This window comes from Plasmopara halstedii (genome assembly GCF_900000015.1).
Source record: "Plasmopara halstedii genome assembly, contig: Scaffold_526, whole genome shotgun sequence".
NCBI classification, from domain to species: Eukaryota; Oomycota; class Peronosporomycetes; order Peronosporales; family Peronosporaceae; genus Plasmopara; species Plasmopara halstedii.
This window is the reverse complement of record NW_020187446.1, coordinates 706158-725487: the sequence shown is the minus strand read 5'-3', so window position 1 is coordinate 725487 and position 19330 is coordinate 706158. Positions and strand designations below refer to the sequence as shown.

The window sequence follows — 19330 nt, the reverse complement described above, 5'->3', positions numbered from 1 at the left end:
TCTAGAACATTGTCGAAAATTTGATGGGGGCTTGTAATAGTAGAAGGTCTTCTATTCGCAAAACTCCGTTAAAATGAAAAATGAGCGTCGTTTCTGAAGCTATATGGATATACCTATTGGACTTCCTAGAGTTTGTAAAATTTGCAAATGCAGAAATTAAAGCCAAACCTGATATATAAACGATACACTGAGGCTGAACTCGAAGGAACCTCAAGAAACTTGTACTTAAAGTCTTCATGGAAGTTCCCTCGCAAAGTGAGCGGCGCCCATGCTACTCACTTATGATGGTAAAGGCACGTCGTCTCATCACCAGTTTAGATTCCAAGGCGGGATCTGCCATCCCGTATCAATTAGTACAGAGGATATTCATGGCATTATCCAATGATATCACACGCGCATGTCGGATCTAATTTACTGGACTCCCTTAATTTTTGACCCCACAATGTACGTCGAAGGTGATGTGTCCCACAGGTATCCTCCTTTATGTAATGGTTAAGTATGGCTCTTTAAAGTGACATGATCAATTTAATTTATCATAAGCAGTCTAGCCAAAACGTTTTATCCAGCCATAGAGGTCAAGAAAATGGAGACACCGACATCTTTTACACTTTCAATCCAAATTTTTCTTTTGAAATTTATTTCCGATTGTCTGTTTCACGTTTGCTTTTTTCTGCTCACAATTTGCAAACGAAATCGTCATCCGTGAGCATGAGGTTGACACGATAATATGGACCTTTCCCGCAACAATAATGGCCGAGCTGTCTGTGGAAATGATTTAGCATATAATAATGTATATTCGCTCGACACAGTTAAAGCAAAAGGTGTCCAAACAAAACAATCACTACATCAATTACGCTTTAACCATCACGGGCAGTTGTTATAAACTCATATGGTGAATACTCGTAATCAAATGCTTGCTAGATCTTTTGACCAAGATCCGAGACCCCCTTTCTCTTCTGACGAGACAATTTGCAATCCTTCGACTGAAGTCAACCTTTCTTTGTGAATTCTTGCTACAGCTCGTGAATCAAAATCTGTATCCGCATGCTGAAACACATGCATAGTTTACCGCTTCGCACAATAAGCTGACAAAAACAGGTTATACTGGGATAATCTATGTAGCAGAAGTTTACCATTACGGTCTTCAGCAGATCTCACAGTCGGGTCGAAGCCCCCTTAGCAACACCTGAGTTGTCGAACAACTTCATCGACACACCCTAAAAATCCACATCAAATCCGTGCTTTTTTATTTCATCAGATGCCTTTGACTTAGCTTTAGCTGTCGACTATTTGAGACGCTCGGATGTCTAGATCAAGCAATTATAGCGTTCGGTGCGTTAAGTTTCACATCGGTATACCCGTTGGTGCTAGCTAAACAGTGGTTTTCATCCCAGAAATAAACTGTATTTTACCGATTTATGTCACTGGTGACGTCTGCAGTGACTCTTTGGGGTTAAGCGATCGCCCTTCTCTACTACCCCGCAACTTAAGCTGAGACTACATCTCATTCATTATGTGACAACTTTGGTAGATTTTGTTGGCCATCTAGACTTGAGTTTTGCCAATATATATGCGATCGTTGACCGCTTTGAATGCTTTGGCTGGTGGCTTCAGACGTAAATTTTGTAGTTGAGCTTGTGGCCAATTGGAGTCACAAAAATGTATCCCTAGGAATGAAACGACAACACTCGCGGAAGCACTTGATCAATCATTGTTGATACTTATCATAGTGTTGGAGTATCATCGCTAAATGAGTGCTGATGACGTTACAGGGATTACTGGTATAGATATGCATATTGATTACAGACGTAATAGCAGTCGTTTATTGGTCAAGATAAATCAGGTTACAATCAGTAGGCTTGAAGGTAGCTTAGACTAGTACCCCAGGAGCCTTCTGAAATATTTTTTTTTATTTTCGCCACCTTTCTACCGGTTAAAAGCCGCAACCATGCCTGTCTTCACGGCACCTTCACCACCATGGCGACAAAGCGCACCGAAGTGCCCCTGGGTAATGGGAAATACTACCATTGGAAGCTCAACAAAAGGATGGTTCATGCAAGAATAGGGCTACTGGGCAAATCATGGCCGCAAAGAATGAGAGCAAAATTATCGAGAGGTGGTACATAAATGACGCCAAGGTATTGGGTATTACTGCCCGGGCGTCAAAATTTGGCACCAGACCACGATTCGGCCAGCTACTCGTGCTTTGTAGGTGTGGAGTACGCTCCACGATTTCTACAGTCGTTCCGATGTGCGCAATTGTGTAGCGATTACACGTCATCTCGCTGTGTTTATGATGGAGAGTGGCATTCGCATGTGGGACATCTGGATGCGTGCAGGAGAGCCAGTGGATAAATTAAGACAGCTGGTGGTACTTCTGAACAGCCTGCAGTTGGTGTTCATGCTAATTGAATTCAAAAGGAAGCTGTTGATGAGTTTGAAGAAATTATAGAGGAAGGAAGACGCGGAAAAGCCTTTTGCGCTATTAGAAACAACGGGCCGCTCAGGGGTAGACGGGGAAGCGGTCCCATGAGCTACGTGCCGTGAGAGGACGGCGGTGTGAAGACAAGTGCTATTACTGCGACCAGATGGTTCACATGAAATGGGGCTGCCTATTTGGGAGTCATTCCAAGATTCGTTCCAGCGGGAGCATTACAGTTTTTGCTATGGATGGGAATCGATCGGCCAGGTGGCTAATTGACATCGGTGCAATGTCGCACGTTGCACCTCACCGGAGCGAATTAGTCGAATGCAAGCGTTTAAAAGCCAGCATCGAGGTACCGATAGCATACTACAGGTAACCAAGAGTTGTAATATCCGAACGGTGGAATTTATTGACTTAGATGGAAGACGCATATTCATGATAAAGTGCTGCTTATCCCCGGACTTGACAGATGATTAGTGTCAGGAGGAAAGCTTGCCGAACGTGCAATTTTAGGCTGCGTCGTAATTCGTTCAGGATAATATGTGCTATGGTAATTAAGACAAGGAGCGGTAAGGCTTGCACGCTAGACTGTCAGCAAGAGGAGGCACAATCGGTGCAATAATCAAGGGTTGATAGTCAGTGGGAGCTTTGGCGCGCTCGCATGGGGGACTCAATCGAAGAAGCTTTGATGAAGTTCTTGCGCTCCACTGATCGTATGCATGCGCTGAAACAAGGCATAAAGACCTTATTTGTTTCTGCATGACGGGAAAGATGACGATCAAAGCATTCCCAAGATGCTTTGTAACGAAGACGTCACGCGTACTGAAGATAGTGCACAGGGATGTGATGGGTATAAAACACTTTTGCAGGAAGGGTTAAGTATATTTTTAAGTTTGTGGATGATAACTCACGATACATAAAACATCTTTCTAACGAAGTTTTCGAAAAGATCAAGATGTACAAACACTATACAAAAATCCATGGGGGGGGCGTATCAAGAGCTTGTGCTCGGATCACGGAATGGAGGTCGTTAGCAAGGCGGTTACGAACTTATGTCAGCGGAGAGGCATCATGCACAAGCGAACGGTACCATACAGCTCCCCGCATAACGATTAAGAAAAGCGAATTAACCGCGCGATCATGGAAAAGGCGAGGAGCATGATCAATTACAAGTGTGCTCCGACCTGTTGGTGGGCAGGAGCGGTCAGCACAGCAGTGTACCTGACCAAACGTTCCCCTAACGCAGTGAGCCCGAACACTGCTCCGCTGCCCGTTGGATCTTACGAGTAAGCACACGTCGGTGATGTGAAAGGGACAAATTTCGAAACTAATATCTTTGGTGCATGATTCTTGGGTATGCCATAGACACCAAGGGATATCATGCTTACGATCCGAATAATAACAAGGTACCGTGATCACGGTCAATGTAGTTGGATGAGCGTGAGGTGGTACGACTCACGCAGTCCAATCGAAGATTCAGTAAAACACGTGACGCAGGATGACGATGAAAGCGCGGCAAACGAGCTGATAAAACGCAAGCAAGATCTGGATGAGCTTATGGATTGTGAAGAACAAGAAGATGTTCCAGACGTTTATGTGGAGGAGGGAACCAACATGAATCATTGTCGGGTTGGGATGCTCCAATAGATGTCTTCCATGTGCTCTAAACTTAATTAACAGAGTAGAGAGCTCCAACACAAGACAGAAAGATTGCTTGATATGCCGAACTCCAGCTGAAACGTTCCAGAAGAACCAATTGACAATTCACCTCACAATTGAGCGCCAAAAGCATGCGCGCGGAGCGATGTTGACGCTGGTGAGCGAATCAGTCGACGAAGAAACCTGAAACGGAGTGACGGCTTACCATCCCAAAAATTGTAAAGATGGATGAGGCCAGCTTTACAGCCGAAACTGTTATCCCTTACTTATACGCTGTAAAAGTTGGTGACGAATCGGACTTGCCTGCCCCACAAGCGCGAGCAATGGCTAGTGACGAGGCAAAATAGAAGCGCGAGGCGGTGGGCGCCGAATTAGAATCGCACCACTAGATCAAAATATGGACGCTCGTTTCAAGGGGATCTATCGAGCGTACGATAGAAAGCCGTTAACTCTTTGCTAAAAAACGGGACCAGAACGGCAAAGTGGCTCGTTACAAGGCAAGATTGGTGGCTAAGGTTTATGCAGAAGACTGGGTGAATTTCATCGAAAATCACTCTCCGGTATAAATGTACCCTTATGTAAATAATGGCTACGTGTAGCTCATTACATTAAAACTTTGAACGTCGCGTCATCCGGCTGCGACCTTTATAACACAAAATAGCAGACTCGAGTTCGAATACGTTGATTTTTCCACATGACCTTCTCCCCAAAAAAATTGTTGGTAACTTTAGCTTGATTCTCAACAACGAACGCAGTAGCATCACTCAATACTCTGTACCAGGTGTGAGCTCGTGTCGAGCTCAACGATCTGACCAGAACGCAATGAAAGGAAAGTACTTGATACCGGTTTAATCTGACTGTTTTGAGTGATCGCACCTCGGACCACTGGTCGCACTGGAACATATTGCTGCGTCGGCATGCGCCAAAAACGTACAATATTGTCATATGTCATGACCACACACTTGTTCAATTTGACAAGAAAATAGATATCGTCGAGTCGCCGTTTACAGAGACTGATACAGGTGGATAAGAAAGACGGTGTGACGGGATTTCTCGTGCCCTGTAATAAAGGGTGCAGTTCACTCAACATAGTGTGATCACGCGATGGTGTGTGTTACACAGAATTTGTAACCACACAATGGTGTGGCCGCGCTTAGACAACAAGTCTGACGTGCAGTAGTTATACATTCAATTAGATTTTATTGTATAGATAGGAAAACCTATAGATTTAGATAGAGGCGGCTTTGCCGCAAATAAACCGAGAAATCCAGTTAAGATTTTTTCACAGAAGAGCTAATTAGCCTTAGGTTAAGGTTGTGGTGTGGTTACTCTTGGAGTAAGTGGATTTCGATCCGCGACACTCGTACTGGTTTTAATCATAGAACGAAGGTCACCAAGCTTAACCAAGCTTCCTTTAAGTAAAAGAACTGCGGCATCCCAGCTAGCACTTGCAGTCAATCTACGCCTTCGTCGTAACGACTGATCCTCTGGGAGGATAGAGCAGTTCTCGTTTTTGCCCCAGGACATGCAGGACAGGCATAAAAAGTTGATGTCTCTGCTTGGCTTTGAGGGCGTGCAACACCTCGCTACGCAAGGACCTGAAGTGATCAGCGCGCGCCTAGAAGCGCTTCCAAGCTATAAAAACTCTCTGTTAGAGCACTTACAGCAGACGATGTCGGCGTTGACTGCGTCCATGACACCACCGTCGACAACGAATGACCCCCCTCCGACCCATGTCGCTTATGGTGAACGTTAAGACCTTCGAAGGCAAGAATGGAGTGAATCTCCGACTCTGGGTGATAGAGGTAGAAATGGCCTTGGCGTCCGCCATACTCCAGACCGAGCAACAGCGCGTGGCACTAGCTCTCTCCAACCTCGCGGGCCGAGCGCGAATATGGGCACTAGCGTGCGGTGCTTCGGTTGAAGCGGCGTTTCCTTCCTGGACGAAGCTGAAGCTACGGCTTGACGAGTGTTCTCGCCGACTAACCAGGCATATCGCGTACGATTGCATTTCATTGCTGCCCGACAGGGCAAGAAGGAATTGGTGGACGCTGTCCAAGGGTTGAGAACTCTCATTGCCGAGGTGGTAGTCGAACCTCTCCCCGAGGCGGTCGAAGTGACTGTCGATATGGAGGACCTCTGCACTGACGTGGCCAGAGATGAGTCTTCCATGTGCATCTGTTTTCTTTTGAAGCGGTAAACGTGGCATTGAATGCCGAATTCAACTTAAACTCGGCACGAATTGGTTGGAATGCACAACCTCAGAGCTCGTCGAGCGGGCCTGAGCCAATGGATCTTAGCAATGCTAAGAAAGAGGAGGGAGAGCTGCGAGCATTCGAGCAGCGTGTTAACACCCGACGGTGTTTTGTCTGTGAAGACACCCGTGAGCTACACACCAAGTCGAGAATGCCAACCGGGAACATTCGTACACAGGGAGTAGTCACATTCGGCTCCTTGAAACGGCTTATGCGGAATTATACATGGGCGAAGCAAGCTCCATCCGTCAAACTCCAAGCCTTACTGTATCAGGACTTAACCGAAGGTAGATCGGAATATGCCTGCTCCTTGATTATGTCTCCAGTCCCAAGAAGCGCTTGCACGCGACAGTTACCCCAAGCTTCCCAACTTTTGGTTTGGTAGACTCCCAACCTTCGAGTTTTCGGATCCCAACCGTCGGGAATTAATTTACCATGATTTCATGGCGACCGGAATTGATCCAGGGACCAAACTGATCCCACACCAATTATCGATCGCTGAGCCACACGACACCCAAGCATACAACGGACAACGTGTCAAAGCTGCTTATACCATGTTTACATTTTGACTTGGTTTCAGTATACTGATTGACCGATATTTCGGCCCCAAAGAAAAGCTGCAAATACATATCTAGTCCAAAGTTTAGGTAGCAGTAAATAGGACTCACCCTTAAAAGTGTAATGAAACTTGTTTATCTGCGCAGACACCCGTCACCTTCGGATTGGTTGTCCCCTGCGCAAGGCGCGTAAAGGTTTGTCGAACCGACGTCCTGCTTCTAACCCGTCTGTCGAGGGAGACGAGAAAACCCAGTATGCACGGGACGCCCTACTGCTACTCCACATTTAGCCCGCGAGTCTCCTGTCCAAAACACGTTTGGTGTTTGACCACTCGGATACTCCGATATCTAGCTCATTGACCGTCCCAGTCCAGTTCCCGCGCAAATAGCGCTTCTGCTTCCTAGCTGAGGTGGGCTCATGACTCACAAAAGCTCCACCAGGAAACATGCGCGTAGAGTCTAAGGTCTTCGATCTACAATCGATCCATGGATCATGGTCGTCCAACCATGCCATACCAAGGATAAGGTCATACCTTGCATCCAAGTCTAAGACAAAACAGCGTTCCTTAACACCGAGATCCACAGGGACCCTCGGTACAGTGACATATATCCCTGTCGCTAAGCGAACAGTGACGGTGCTACTCAACCGCGCTTCCAGCGCCTCTGCTTAGAAGGAAGCTAAGCGAACGTCACCAACCTTACGTTTTCTAGAAAAACCAGTACGAATGGCCCTTTCATACAATGGTACGTGTAACCCCGTTACACGCTGAGATTGAATGATTGACCGCTACGTGAAACAAATTATGATTGGGAGTCTGAGTACTCGACTCGTGTCATTTAACACTAACTGGACCACCACACATTGCTGCAGAGGCAAATATCTCTATTTATACTGCTAAGAACACCAATCAAATTATCGTTACACTGTTCTCATCAACGTCAAATTCGAAATAGTAACTATATAACCGAGCAATAAGAATTTCTCGTTGCTCTGCAATCCAGCAGAGTTGTCATTGCATCATCCGTATTGACCACTCTCACATCGAGTGTGACCCACTTGTTGGACATTCGGTCTGTAGAGGAATTTAGTGCGCGTTTTATTCTGCTTCAATTGAAAATAAAGCTACCCACACGCCACGTTTTTGAGCTTACAGAAGGGCACTTAATCGATACTTTTAACCATCGCATAGTGATAATATCATCAGCACGGCGATGAGCACTGGTCGCTGGTATCGCTGCACGACAATCGTAAGAGATACGATTAAGCTTGATTAAGTTGAAATGCAAACCGACTATGAGACGAGGGCTTACGTTGTTGAAGCACGACCGAAAGATCGATGAACTTTAAGGATCTTGACTTTGAGGCTGTTCGAGCTCGTGAATCGTATTTATGAGCTTGACTTGCGGTCAAGGGTTCGTATAATGCAATCGTGACAGCCTTTTCCAAAGGATCGAATTAGCTTTTCTTGGCCGGTCGATTCCGAATAGTGGCCATGCATGTTGCCGCAATATCAACGAGTCTGCCGACGACACAGGATACGAGATATGACGTTCATTAACCTTGCGACATATGTAGGTTTGTCTTGCACTGGCGAAGTTGATGCAGATTCGGATTAACTCTCACGTGGTTTAATTTGATTCAAAGTCATCAGGGTTGAGAAGCAGTTTCGAATCAATGCTTAGATTGATAGCTCACGTGTTGATCTTACTAACAAGTTTATATATTGCGCATTTTCTTGCTGAACCTTGTCAACGATATGTAGGCTTGGATTGCTTGTCAGTCTCACGAACCTAGCTGAGCTCTTTAGCTTTGAGCGCTATGCGTTGCACGCCCGTACCACAGCCCAGAGATATACAAAGTTGCCGTTCGGTTGTGGAGAATTTTCAAACAGCAATCTTATGAAAGTGGCCCTCTAATATCAAATGTAAGAAACATACTTAACTAAGCTTGCCCACAGCTTTTTCCTTTTTTTCTGATACAACCATTTTCAAGACCATTTTCCACCAGGATTTTATTGAAGGCCGCGATCGCTATTGCTTTGGCCCGAAAGACTGCAGCGTGTCCAAAGCAAATTATGCAAGGGATGTATGATCGGCTTCGCATTTCATTTATAAATATCAAAAGCTCGCCTGTTGTTGTTTGTGCGATAGTTTTATTGTCGGATAAGTGAGCATCTCACAAATATGAAATGAAAAGTTGGCAACCAATTGTTGCGAATTTTCGCGTCCCTTAAAAATTTCTTTTATTTTTTTTGCGAAAAAGGCTCACTCAAATTTTACAATTTTTATTGTAGCATGAGCAAGGCCTTTGCAGCACTACGCCAACGCGGGATGCTGGCCGCTTTGACCCATCAGAACGCAGGTGCATCCATTGACAAGATGCTGCAAAGCTCGCGTAGACCTGCTGTATACTGTGGCTTTGACCCCACAGCGGACTCGCTGCATTTGGGCAATTTGCTTCAGGGTATGGCGCTGCGCCATTTTCAGCGTGCAGGCTTGCGTCCAATACTGCTGGTCGGTGGTGCCACTGGTATGATAGGAGATCCAAGTGGGAGATCAGAGGAGCGTGTATTGCTGTCGGATGATACAGTGGCGTACAATGCGCAACAGATCACCAAAGGAATGTCGGCCGTCCTGGATTTTGATGATCCTCAGACCGGTGCCATCATCTGCAACAACACGAAATGGCACACGAGTATGTCAGCAGTCGCATGGATGCGGAATATTGGCCGGTGTGATGGCTGCAATTATTTGTGTGTCGAGGACTTGACAACTGATGTAGTGCCTCTCGTTTTGTAGCCATTTTCGCGTGAATGCAATGCTACAGCGCGACAGCGTGAAGAAACGCTTGGATGCAGACCAAGGAATAAGCTTTCTCGAGTTTTCGTACCAATTATTTCAAGCGTACGACTTTCTGTATCTCTACAAGAACTATAACTGTATTGCACAGATTGGCGGAAGTGATCAATGGGGCAACATCGCCTCAGGCATTGAGCTCATTCGTAAGAGCACGGGCGATGTGTGTTAATGCTTCTGTCAATATTGTACTGCAAATTACTCACAAATTGTGCTACAAATGCCTTTATCGTGCACAGGAGGCTTACGGAGCGACCTTAGAATTGCTGACGACGTCATCAGGAGAGAAATATGGGAAATCTGCCGGTAATGCGATCTGGCTGGATGCTCAAAAGACTTCTGTTGTACGTTTATACACAGTCTTGATTCAATCATTATCATTTGATGACCATGTCATTTTGACTCAGTTCGAGTTTTATCAATTTTTTTATCGCTCGGATGACAGTTATGTAGAGACATTGCTGAAAAGCTTTACGTTTCGCGATTTGAATGAGATACGTGACATTGTAGCTGAACACGAACAGGCGCCTGAAAAGCGCACTGCCCAAAAAGTTCTAGCAGAAGATGTAACCAGGATGATTCACGGGAAAAGTGGCTTAAAGGTAGCTTTAGATGCTACTGAACTATTTTTCGGGAAGAAAAACGAAAAGTTGAGTGCGGAAACGATGATATGCATGGCCGGAGACGCACCTATGGAAACTCTATCGTGCGCAGATGTCATTGATCATCTTTTAGTGGACCTTGCTGTGAAAATAGGAGCAACTAAGTCAAAAGGTGCGATTTGTATCATGCTTGGTCAGAAGATGGATTGTGCAAAATTTGACTTTTTTTCCTATAGCTGAGTGTCGTCGTTTAATCAAAGGTGGTGGCGTTTATCTCAATAACGAGCGCATTGAATGCGAATCTCGTCGTGTTGAATCGATAGATCTTCTCGATAATAAGGTATTAGTAGTTCGCATCGGCCGACGAAACAATTTTATTGTCCAGGTGAGATAAGAAGACATCTTTCTCTTAGCTGTCATTAATTTCCAATTATTAAAGCCAACAATTGGGACCTTTATCATTGCGTGCGTCTCCGTTTAAAGCTTGCTGCGATATGCAAATTCGCATAACGTATTATTTCAAAGGAGTGTGACTCGATGAAGTCGGATTAATACAGTGACGTGTGTTGTTCCTGAAGAAGCATTAGCACAATATCAGAAGCCCGCACAGATCCCACCAGAATATTGTCGTGGCGCCGAATAATCACGCGTCTCGCTCGCTTGTCGATCATTTCCCGGATGACTACGGCGATGGAGGTATCAAGAGAAATAAAAGTAGCAGGGACCAAGGCTGCTGCTTGTTTAGCCACTGTTTGAAGTAAAGGACCTGACTTGCTGTCGTTGCCTGATGCAGAAAAAGATGCAAAATACAAATCGCGAAATGTGTCGGCGCTACGAATATAGAGATACATTGTATCAGTCTGGAGATTTTTGGAGTCGTGAGCTAAATGAATGCAGTGTACCTTAGTATACTCGTTGTCGCATTTGTCTTCACTAATATAGCTGAAAGCTTTTGCAATTCCATTTTGACAAGCCCCTCACATACTGAGAGATCGGACGCACAATCAATCGTTGCCGGATTGTGAAAAACCTGAGGAAACATAGCGACAGCGCAATATTCCTTGCCCTCTAATTTTGTAACAACCAATGGTGTAAGAAGTTTACGTCAGGATCAACGCAACAATTACGTCAATTACTCAAAAGGGCTAAATCCTCGTCAAGCCATGAAAGCATGTCATGAATAGTCAGATACCCAAGTACAGTTTCAGACAACGGATTGCGATCCTGAGCTACTGCTACAACACTTTCACCGCAAGCAAAACGCAGCAAAACGTTGTAAAATGTTTCGTCTTCCCGAACGATACCCAGCAAAGAGGATTGACCTGAAATGAAATAGTCTACAATGTTACGAAGTGGCGTTGTGCCAAACTCCATGATAGTCTTTTCTGCGCGTGCTTGAGTATGTTCGTACAATTTAGTTGCTGGCATGTGTAAATCAGGAACAAGACAACTAAGAAAATATCTTTAGGTAATCAAATCAGGTGTAAGCGTTCAAAGAGCAAACCGGTACTATTAAGCAAGTAAAGAAGCGTACTGAAGAAATTTTTCAGCAGACAGAAACCCAAGTATTTGGCATTTCTCTGATCTCACATTATCTGGAACTTCGACGACCAATACACCTTGAGCATTGTATTGAGCCATCTTTGACAGTGCTTGAGCACAACCTTCACTTGATTGCAATCGCAAAAGCTCGGAATTATGACAAATGTTACCATAATCTCCAACCTGTGATCCAGTTCAAGAAGAATGAAAAAAATCGAATATACCATGATTGCAAAAGCTCCTCTCTCCACCTTTAAGTCCCATAACAACGAGGCAGGAGGAGGTGTATCAAAAAACATCTGTTGGGTGGTCAATTGAAAGCGAGTCATGTCCCTTTCACGAAGCATAAACATTTGCTGATCGTGACCTTTATGTTCACGTTGACGCATCTTCTCATGGAGTATAGTAGAAGAAAAGTCTACATCGATATAATCAGTTTTGATAGTAGTTATGCAAGTAACGAAACTCTCACCTTCAAACACCATATGAACACTAAGCAGACTTCTACTAATTTGAGGATTCGTCAGGCAAACGTTGTATATTTCCTGCATTGTCATCAGCTTCTCTGGTACGTCAATATATAGTGCTTTCTGCTTACACGTCATGATCAGAATGTACCCAAGTTTGCTCATGTTTTCACAAACCTGAATACTCTGCAACACACTGTTTGAAATAGGATCGGCAAGTTGTAAAACCTCCGAAACACTTGCAGCAAAATCTTGAATTAACACGCTCCTTGCCTCACACGTAAAAATTTGTGCATCCTTTGCATAAAATTGCAAGATGAAATCAACTTTAGAATAGGGATTAGCTTGCATCAGCAATGCTACTGCACAGAATACGCGATGTACGCATACAGTTGCATCATCTTTCGGCTTCATGTCTGCAGATACAATTTTGCCGTGATAAAAGAATTGGAAATGGGGTTCTGGATCCGCTACCAGCATCCCAAATATCTCTTCGAATCCCTCCAAGTCGATATACCGTGGTTTTTGAGGAGTAATCTGCTTATCGTTGGTCATACCCAGACTGTGATAGATAACAGCAGAGTCATCAGCTGTCTTTCTTACGTGATGAACGTATTCGCTTAGCAGACGCTGTAGCTGTGGATCTGATAAATCATGAGAAGCCAAGGAAGACCCCATACGAGAGGCAACTCCTCAAGAGCTTAAATCTGACACATAGTTAATTAAATATACTGACAATAAGACACAACTGAAGACTGCTAATTTTACGCTTCATCAACAGAATGGAGACAACCCCGCTCCTCGAAAAGGCCAACAACACCCGATCTAAGCACCCGAATGCCTGGCATGACTTCATTGACCTATCTAACATGGCTGCTCAGGTGAGTATGGCTACACTGGCGCGCGCTGCGCTCCTATCAATCGACTCAATCTTTTTAGGTCATTTGGGTATCAAGGAATTGGCAGCAGCTTCGATTGCCCAACTATGGACGAATCCTGCACTCTACTGCGTATGGGCATCTGCGTCGGCACTCAATACGGTTTGCTTCTACATTTACAATTTGAATGCTTTGCTGAGACTGACAAGGTAATTACATTGACAGTTGTGTGGCCAGTCGTGGGGTGCAGGCAATCGAGAGCTTACAGGCATTTGGCTCCAATTTGGGATTGTTATCACGGTTTTGCTTTCAGTGCCAGTTGTGGCTTGGTATTGGTGTATTGGCTATGTGTTAAAGTACACTACAGATGACGCCGAAGTTATCGCACTAGCCACGACATTTTCTCGTATTGTTTCTGGATCGATTCTCCCAACACTTGTCTACTGCTGTCTCAGGTTTGGCTTGTACATTGCATTGTCAGCAGTCCACTCGACTTACTAAATTTTATTTATTTGGAAGGCAATATTTGCAAGCCATGGGGATTCTCATGCCGACCACGATAGTCGGAACGGTATCGATTTTTGTTGCAACGGGCAGTAATTACGTTCTTATATATGGCATCGGTTCGTGGCATGGCTTGGGTTTTATCGGTTCACCAATTGCGACAGTCGTGGCGTCCTGGTTTCAACCCATTGCGCTCTTCAGCTATGCAATCCTATACAAACATTATCACCACCGCGCTTGGTACGGATGGAATATCCACGCTCTTACACAGAGCCGATTGCAGTGTTACCTCAAAGTGGCTGGACCCATTTCCAGCAATAGTTTTGTATCCAATTTGGCGAGCGCACTAATAGCTTTGGTAGCAGCCAAACTTGGTGCTCGAGTCGTCGCAGCTAATGCTGTCATATCGGGTCTATGGAGTCTTCTCTGGGCGCTTTTTTGGGGATACGGCTGTGCCACGCAAGTCCGTGTCGCCAATTATTTAGGCGCAGGTAGACCAGAATTAGCGCGTCGAATGACCGGTCTAGGTTTTATCTGCACGATGGTTGTCTCAATTTTTATTGCAGCACTAACTAGCGTTATGGGCAAGCACATAATCGCTCTGTATACAATGGACACAGAGCTAGTGACTACTTGCAAGCTCGTGTTGCCCATATTTATCATAGCTTGTGCCTTTGAGGCCGTGGAAGTTTTAGGTGCTGGAGCATTAACTGGAATGAGGTTGGTTTTAATGATGTGTATATACAACGATCGGTTACAGGTCTCTAATCAATCAATTGTTGCATCGTCCAGCCAGGTTCACACTGTGTTCTGGACAAGCACAATTGCCACATGGCTTATTGACTTACCAGTGGCTTATATCGGTGGGATCACGATGGGCTATGGCTTTCCTGCGCTTTGGGTGGGCGTCCTTTTGATGGAACTTTTTAAAGCGGGCAGCTTCTCTCTTGCCCTGATGCATGTGGAGTGGAGTGAACTGGCAAAGCTTATTAAGGAAACAGCGAATGCAGCACCCAATATAGAGCAGAGCACTGTGCAATTTATGGCTACCGTCGCCGACATTCAGCCCACGACGCCGCCGATTGTGGCATTGTCTCTCAAGCGACGCCTGTCGAACGAGGTATTGCCACGCCGAATGCTACGCACAATATCTCTCTATTAGACATAGACAGTAATCATGATTCTATTTTATTGGACAAAACTACACTAATGATCAAGTAACATATTAGAATTGTAGTAGCATGGCTGGTGTTGGAGACGCGCCGCTAGGCAAGTGGGCGCAGCGTAAGGAGGCGCGTCGAAATATGTACGCAACTAGCACGGATCAAGTGCGAGTGCATCGACGTGGACTAGGGGCGTCATCTTCCCCAAACGTCGCCGCACTGTGCCAGAAGTGTCTGCAACCAGGTCATTGGACTTACGAGTGCAAGAATGAGGCGGTTTACGTCCAGCGACCGTCACGATCCCAGCAATTGCGGAACCCAAAGCTACGCCAGCCTTTTAATCAGGATAAGCCTCCGGAAATGCAGGAAGATGAAAATCAGAAAACAGAATCGAAAAAGAAGCTTACGCTTAAGAAGAAGAGAAGAGGTACCGCGAAGAAGTCTAAGATTAGCAAGCGTACCCGACGTAAGCGACGCCGCAGTAGCAGCAATTCTTCATCTTCGGATTCATCATCATCTTCCGATTCTTCATCGTCTTCTGATTCAGATTCGGACTCGTCAATCGACACCTCGTCATCCTCGTCTTCATCTTGTACGGGCTACAACTCGTCTGACACCAATAGCGACAACGATAGCAATAGCTCGCCATCCTTGTCGAATAGTGATTACAGCTCTGATAGGGAATATCGATCAAAGCGTCGGCGTAGGGTCTAGCTAGACCTGCGATTTTGCCTGAGTTTGAACAAGACTTCTGCCAAAGATGTTAATTTTTTTACGATATTTGAAAGAAATTTGAAGTTGCTAGTTCTCTAGAGACGTAACTAAGTGAACAAAGAAGAGCTTGGATTCATCATGAAAACACTAGCAACGTGAACTCCAAATTGAAACCTTCCCTGGTCATCAGCGTATGCCCTTCAATAGCTTTTATGCCCTTCAGTAGCTTTTAGTTGACGCCTGTCTTGGATTACCACGAAGAACCAACTTCCGACTTTGTTTTAACAAATTGAGCGTAGTTCCATTTAGTGTCAATTTTGACGGGCTCTGGGATCATGACGCCCTCAGCAGCAACCTTGGCAAACTGCACTCGATTAATTGTGCGGCAGTCGCGATAGAAACAAATGCGCATACAGTCTTCAAGCAGCTGGCGCGCGTCTGCCTCCTCCATATCGGGCCGCCAGAGCTTGCGCAACAGAGGCATGCCAAGATGGTGGCCGAAGCCCGTAGCAATGTAGTCACCTTCAAATGCAAGCCCAATCATCGTGACTTGGCCTAAAAATGGCTTGCCCGTTTCTGGGTTGAGACCGCCCACCACAACTGTATTCCAAAGAGGATCAAATTTATTGCGGCGGTGATAAAACAAACGCTGCAGGTAATGGTAAATTTCGGGAGCCGTTGTATCACACTTATCATCCTGATTAAAATCGTACACCTCTAGCTCGTCCAGCTTGTCTTTGATAAATTGAAAATCACTAAAATCGCCACCTGCACCCAATAGCGTCGTGTTGTGCACGGCCGTAAGCCGGCGCTGGTCCGTAAAACGCGCCAACGAACCATAAGATCCTAATGTATCCGCCGCCATCATCACACCATCTTTGTATTTAAGCGCAATGACTGAAGTGCCCGTCACAATGGGCGATTGTGTGCGCTGTCGGGAGTCCATACTCTTCTTTCTCGACGATCTTTAACTATACCAAAAGCTCCCCCAAAAGATTATAACCAATCATAGCGTGTTATATGCATGCTCCGTTTTCTCATCATCACTGTAGATGTGATATAAAGTTTATCGTATACATTACGAACTTTGTAGTTGATTATATTGTGTTGCAACTTTAGAGTTTCATCTGATAAATTTTCAGGTCCTTACTCTAGTCATAAGTCAACAAATCGATAAATTCAAAGCATCAACTGGTTTTGCGATTTAAGGGAAACTTACGTGTCATTTCATCTAAATCTTCTAGAACTCGCACTTCTTAAATTGCAAGTAGAAGAACAGCCAACTAAATGAAGATTGACGTAATCTTGGCCTTGGTTACGGCGGCTCTGTTGCCTACTGGATCTCTGGCCGACGATACAGCCGCAACCAAAGCACAACAAGATTCTGTGACGCAGACCACCAAACTAGAAGAGGCGCGCAAGAAGCAGTTGCATGAATTAACTGACAACGCTTTGTTTGTGGAGACGTTTGAGACCGAAGAAGTATTTGATGGCAGTCGCTGGTTCAAGAGCACAAATGAAAAATATGCAAATCAAGATGTTTCTATTAATAAGGTGACTCTTGAAGCGGCACACTTGATACCCAACCGTGGTCTCGTATTGGATAAGCCCGCGCACCACTATGGTCTGGCGGTCAAGCTTGACGAGCCATTGCAGGTGGATGGAAGTGATGCTAGAAAAGAGATGGTAGTGCAGTATGAGGTAAAATTACAAAATGGTTTGGACTGCGGTGGCGCCTATGTAAAGCTACTGCGTCAAGAGCAGGAAAAGCAGGACTTCTCGGACTTCAGTGACACAACTCCTTTTGTGCTTATGTTTGGCCCTGACAAATGCGGTCAGGACGATAAGTTGCATCTTATTTTTCAACACAAGAATCCTGTATCGGGTGAATACGAAGAGAAGCACATGATGGAGGCCCCAGGTATCAAGAATGATAAGGATACGCACCTTTACACAGCTGTGATACGCGATGACAATACGTTTGAGGTATTCGTCGATCAGGAATCGGTAAAAAGTGGCACCTTGTTGGACAACTTCTTGCCGTCCGTCATTCCAGAGAAGGAGATCGACGATCCTCAAGACTCTAAGCCCAAAGACTGGGTTGATCTGAAGAAAATTCGTGATCCGAACGCTGTTAAGCCCGACGATTGGGACGAAGAGGCGCCTGCTCGTATTCTGGATGAGGATGCGACGAAGCCGGATGACTGGCTGGACGATGAGCCTGCCATGATCAATGATCCAGATGTGACGAAGCCTGAGGATTGGGATGACGAAGACGACGGGGAATTTGTGGTTCCACAGATTCCCAACCCGAAGTGTGCCGATGTGTCTGGCTGTGGCGAATGGAAACGTCCTACAAAGGCGAATCCTGCGTACAAAGGCAAATTTTTCGCGCCGTACATTCCGAACCCGGCTTACAAGGGCGAGTGGAAGCCCCGCAAGATCCCGAATCCCAACTATTTTGAAGATGAACACCCAGCGCGTCTTGACCCGATCGGTGCTCTTGCTATAGAGGTGTGGACCATGTCAGACGGTATAACGTTCGACAACTTTTGGCTCGGCAACGATTTGAAGAAGGCACAAAAGTTTGCGGAGCTCACTTGGTTACCGAAGCATGTTGTTGAGGTGGAGGCGAAGGGGAAGTCCAAGGAAGCTGATGAGAACAACAATGACGGTGGAGCTATGAAGATGTTCGAAACGCTGGCAACGGACTTTGCCAATTATGCCAATGCCAACCCCTTGCTTGCTATCGGAGGAGTAGCTGGAGTTGCCGTGCTGGCGACACTTGCCATGTTCTTTTTGTGTTGTGCGTCTGTGGCCTCGAAAAGTGAAACAGTTTCTGAAAAATCGGACAGCGGAGCAGACGATGATGAAGAGGACGATACAAAAGCAGTGGTCAGTGGCGAGAAGGAGAAGACAGTGCGACAGCGCAAGAAAGCTCCCAAGGTCGAGTAGGCTGACTGGTTGCAGCGTTTTCTAGCCATCACTTAGGCAGTTCAGAGCAGTTTAATAAGCAGCTAATTAAACGCAACTGAGCTTGCAAGAAAATAATTTTCACGAGTAGAAGCCGATCTTGTATTGAATAGTAACTGACAAAAGTCTTATAACCGGACGGCATCCGTTGCTCAAACAAAACATCTTCCTCTTCGTATTGCGTTGTTGCCAATCGGTACATCCAGATAAACCAGCGTGATCTAAGTTTTGAATTCAGTCTATGGGGTAAGTAAGTACTGTAAATACTCTGTACACTGTACGAATTTCATACTGCACTATAGAGTGATAATGAATATTCGTAAGAACCTACGTGTTGATATTTTATGAAGATGATGGAGTTCGTAAAGAAAAGTCTGTGGTACACGTGGGTTGCTTGCTACACAGTAACAAAGACGCATTTTTTTGCGAACAAGGACACCGTGCACCTACACAGACGAAGCTCTGACTCTCAGAGTCCGCGTTACATGTAACACTTTCAATTCGCTCAGCTAATTCAAGAGTACATATATTTGAGATTAGATCCATGCCACACATCCTGAAATTTTATAACAGCCTCATAACACTACTTTTGAAATTCACGGTGATAGCTCAACACATGAAGAGCCTGCTTTCACAATTCATGAAACAACCGTAATAGAGCTGATAAAGGGTCAAACTCATCACAAAGTCGGTCGCGCCTACCGCTTGCGGGTTGTGGGTTGAGACGGGCAGCTT

The 19330-nt window shown here is 45.3% G+C and overlaps 7 protein-coding genes across 7 annotated transcripts; 4 read left to right on the top strand and 3 right to left on the bottom strand.

Moving 5' to 3' along the window:
* Positions 1-4729: 4729 nt before the first annotated feature.
* PHALS_11192 (uncharacterized protein) lies at positions 4730-5036 on the bottom strand (the record flags this gene model as incomplete). Its single annotated transcript, XM_024726745.1, has 2 exons — positions 4730-4783; positions 4863-5036. 2 exons carry the CDS (start codon positions 5034-5036, stop codon positions 4730-4732), a joined length of 228 nt encoding a protein of 75 aa, XP_024577391.1.
* Positions 5037-6564: 1528 nt separating this feature from the next.
* On the top strand, positions 6565-6908 carry PHALS_11191 (uncharacterized protein; the record flags this gene model as incomplete). The annotated part of the gene is made up of 2 exons (XM_024726744.1): positions 6565-6606; positions 6666-6908. 2 exons carry the CDS (start codon positions 6565-6567, stop codon positions 6906-6908), a joined length of 285 nt encoding a protein of 94 aa, XP_024577390.1.
* Positions 6909-9191: 2283 nt separating this feature from the next.
* Positions 9192-10748, top strand: PHALS_11190 (tyrosyl-trna synthetase; the record flags this gene model as incomplete). The annotated part of the gene is made up of 5 exons (XM_024726743.1): positions 9192-9628; positions 9696-9915; positions 9992-10096; positions 10160-10526; positions 10591-10748. The coding sequence occupies 5 exons, from the start codon at positions 9192-9194 to the stop codon at positions 10746-10748; spliced, it is 1287 nt and encodes a 428-aa protein (XP_024577389.1).
* A 154-nt stretch (positions 10749-10902) lies between these two features.
* On the bottom strand, positions 10903-13041 carry PHALS_11189 (CBS domain; the record flags this gene model as incomplete). Its single annotated transcript, XM_024726742.1, has 9 exons — positions 10903-11185; positions 11257-11422; positions 11491-11804; positions 11889-12079; positions 12148-12314; positions 12369-12486; positions 12541-12660; positions 12754-12900; positions 12967-13041. 9 exons carry the CDS (start codon positions 13039-13041, stop codon positions 10903-10905), a joined length of 1581 nt encoding a protein of 526 aa, XP_024577388.1.
* Positions 13042-13145: 104 nt separating this feature from the next.
* Positions 13146-15622, top strand: PHALS_11188 (multidrug oligosaccharidyl-lipid polysaccharide flippase superfamily; the record flags this gene model as incomplete). Its single annotated transcript, XM_024726741.1, has 5 exons — positions 13146-13403; positions 13467-13696; positions 13761-14465; positions 14538-14865; positions 14975-15622. The coding sequence occupies 5 exons, from the start codon at positions 13146-13148 to the stop codon at positions 15620-15622; spliced, it is 2169 nt and encodes a 722-aa protein (XP_024577387.1).
* A 250-nt stretch (positions 15623-15872) lies between these two features.
* On the bottom strand, positions 15873-16568 carry PHALS_11187 (proteasome subunit beta; the record flags this gene model as incomplete). The annotated part of the gene is made up of 1 exon (XM_024726740.1): positions 15873-16568. One exon carries the CDS (start codon positions 16566-16568, stop codon positions 15873-15875), a length of 696 nt encoding a protein of 231 aa, XP_024577386.1.
* A 341-nt stretch (positions 16569-16909) lies between these two features.
* Positions 16910-18577, top strand: PHALS_11186 (calnexin; the record flags this gene model as incomplete). The annotated part of the gene is made up of 1 exon (XM_024726739.1): positions 16910-18577. The coding sequence occupies one exon, from the start codon at positions 16910-16912 to the stop codon at positions 18575-18577; it is 1668 nt and encodes a 555-aa protein (XP_024577385.1).
* Positions 18578-19330: the final 753 nt, after the last annotated feature.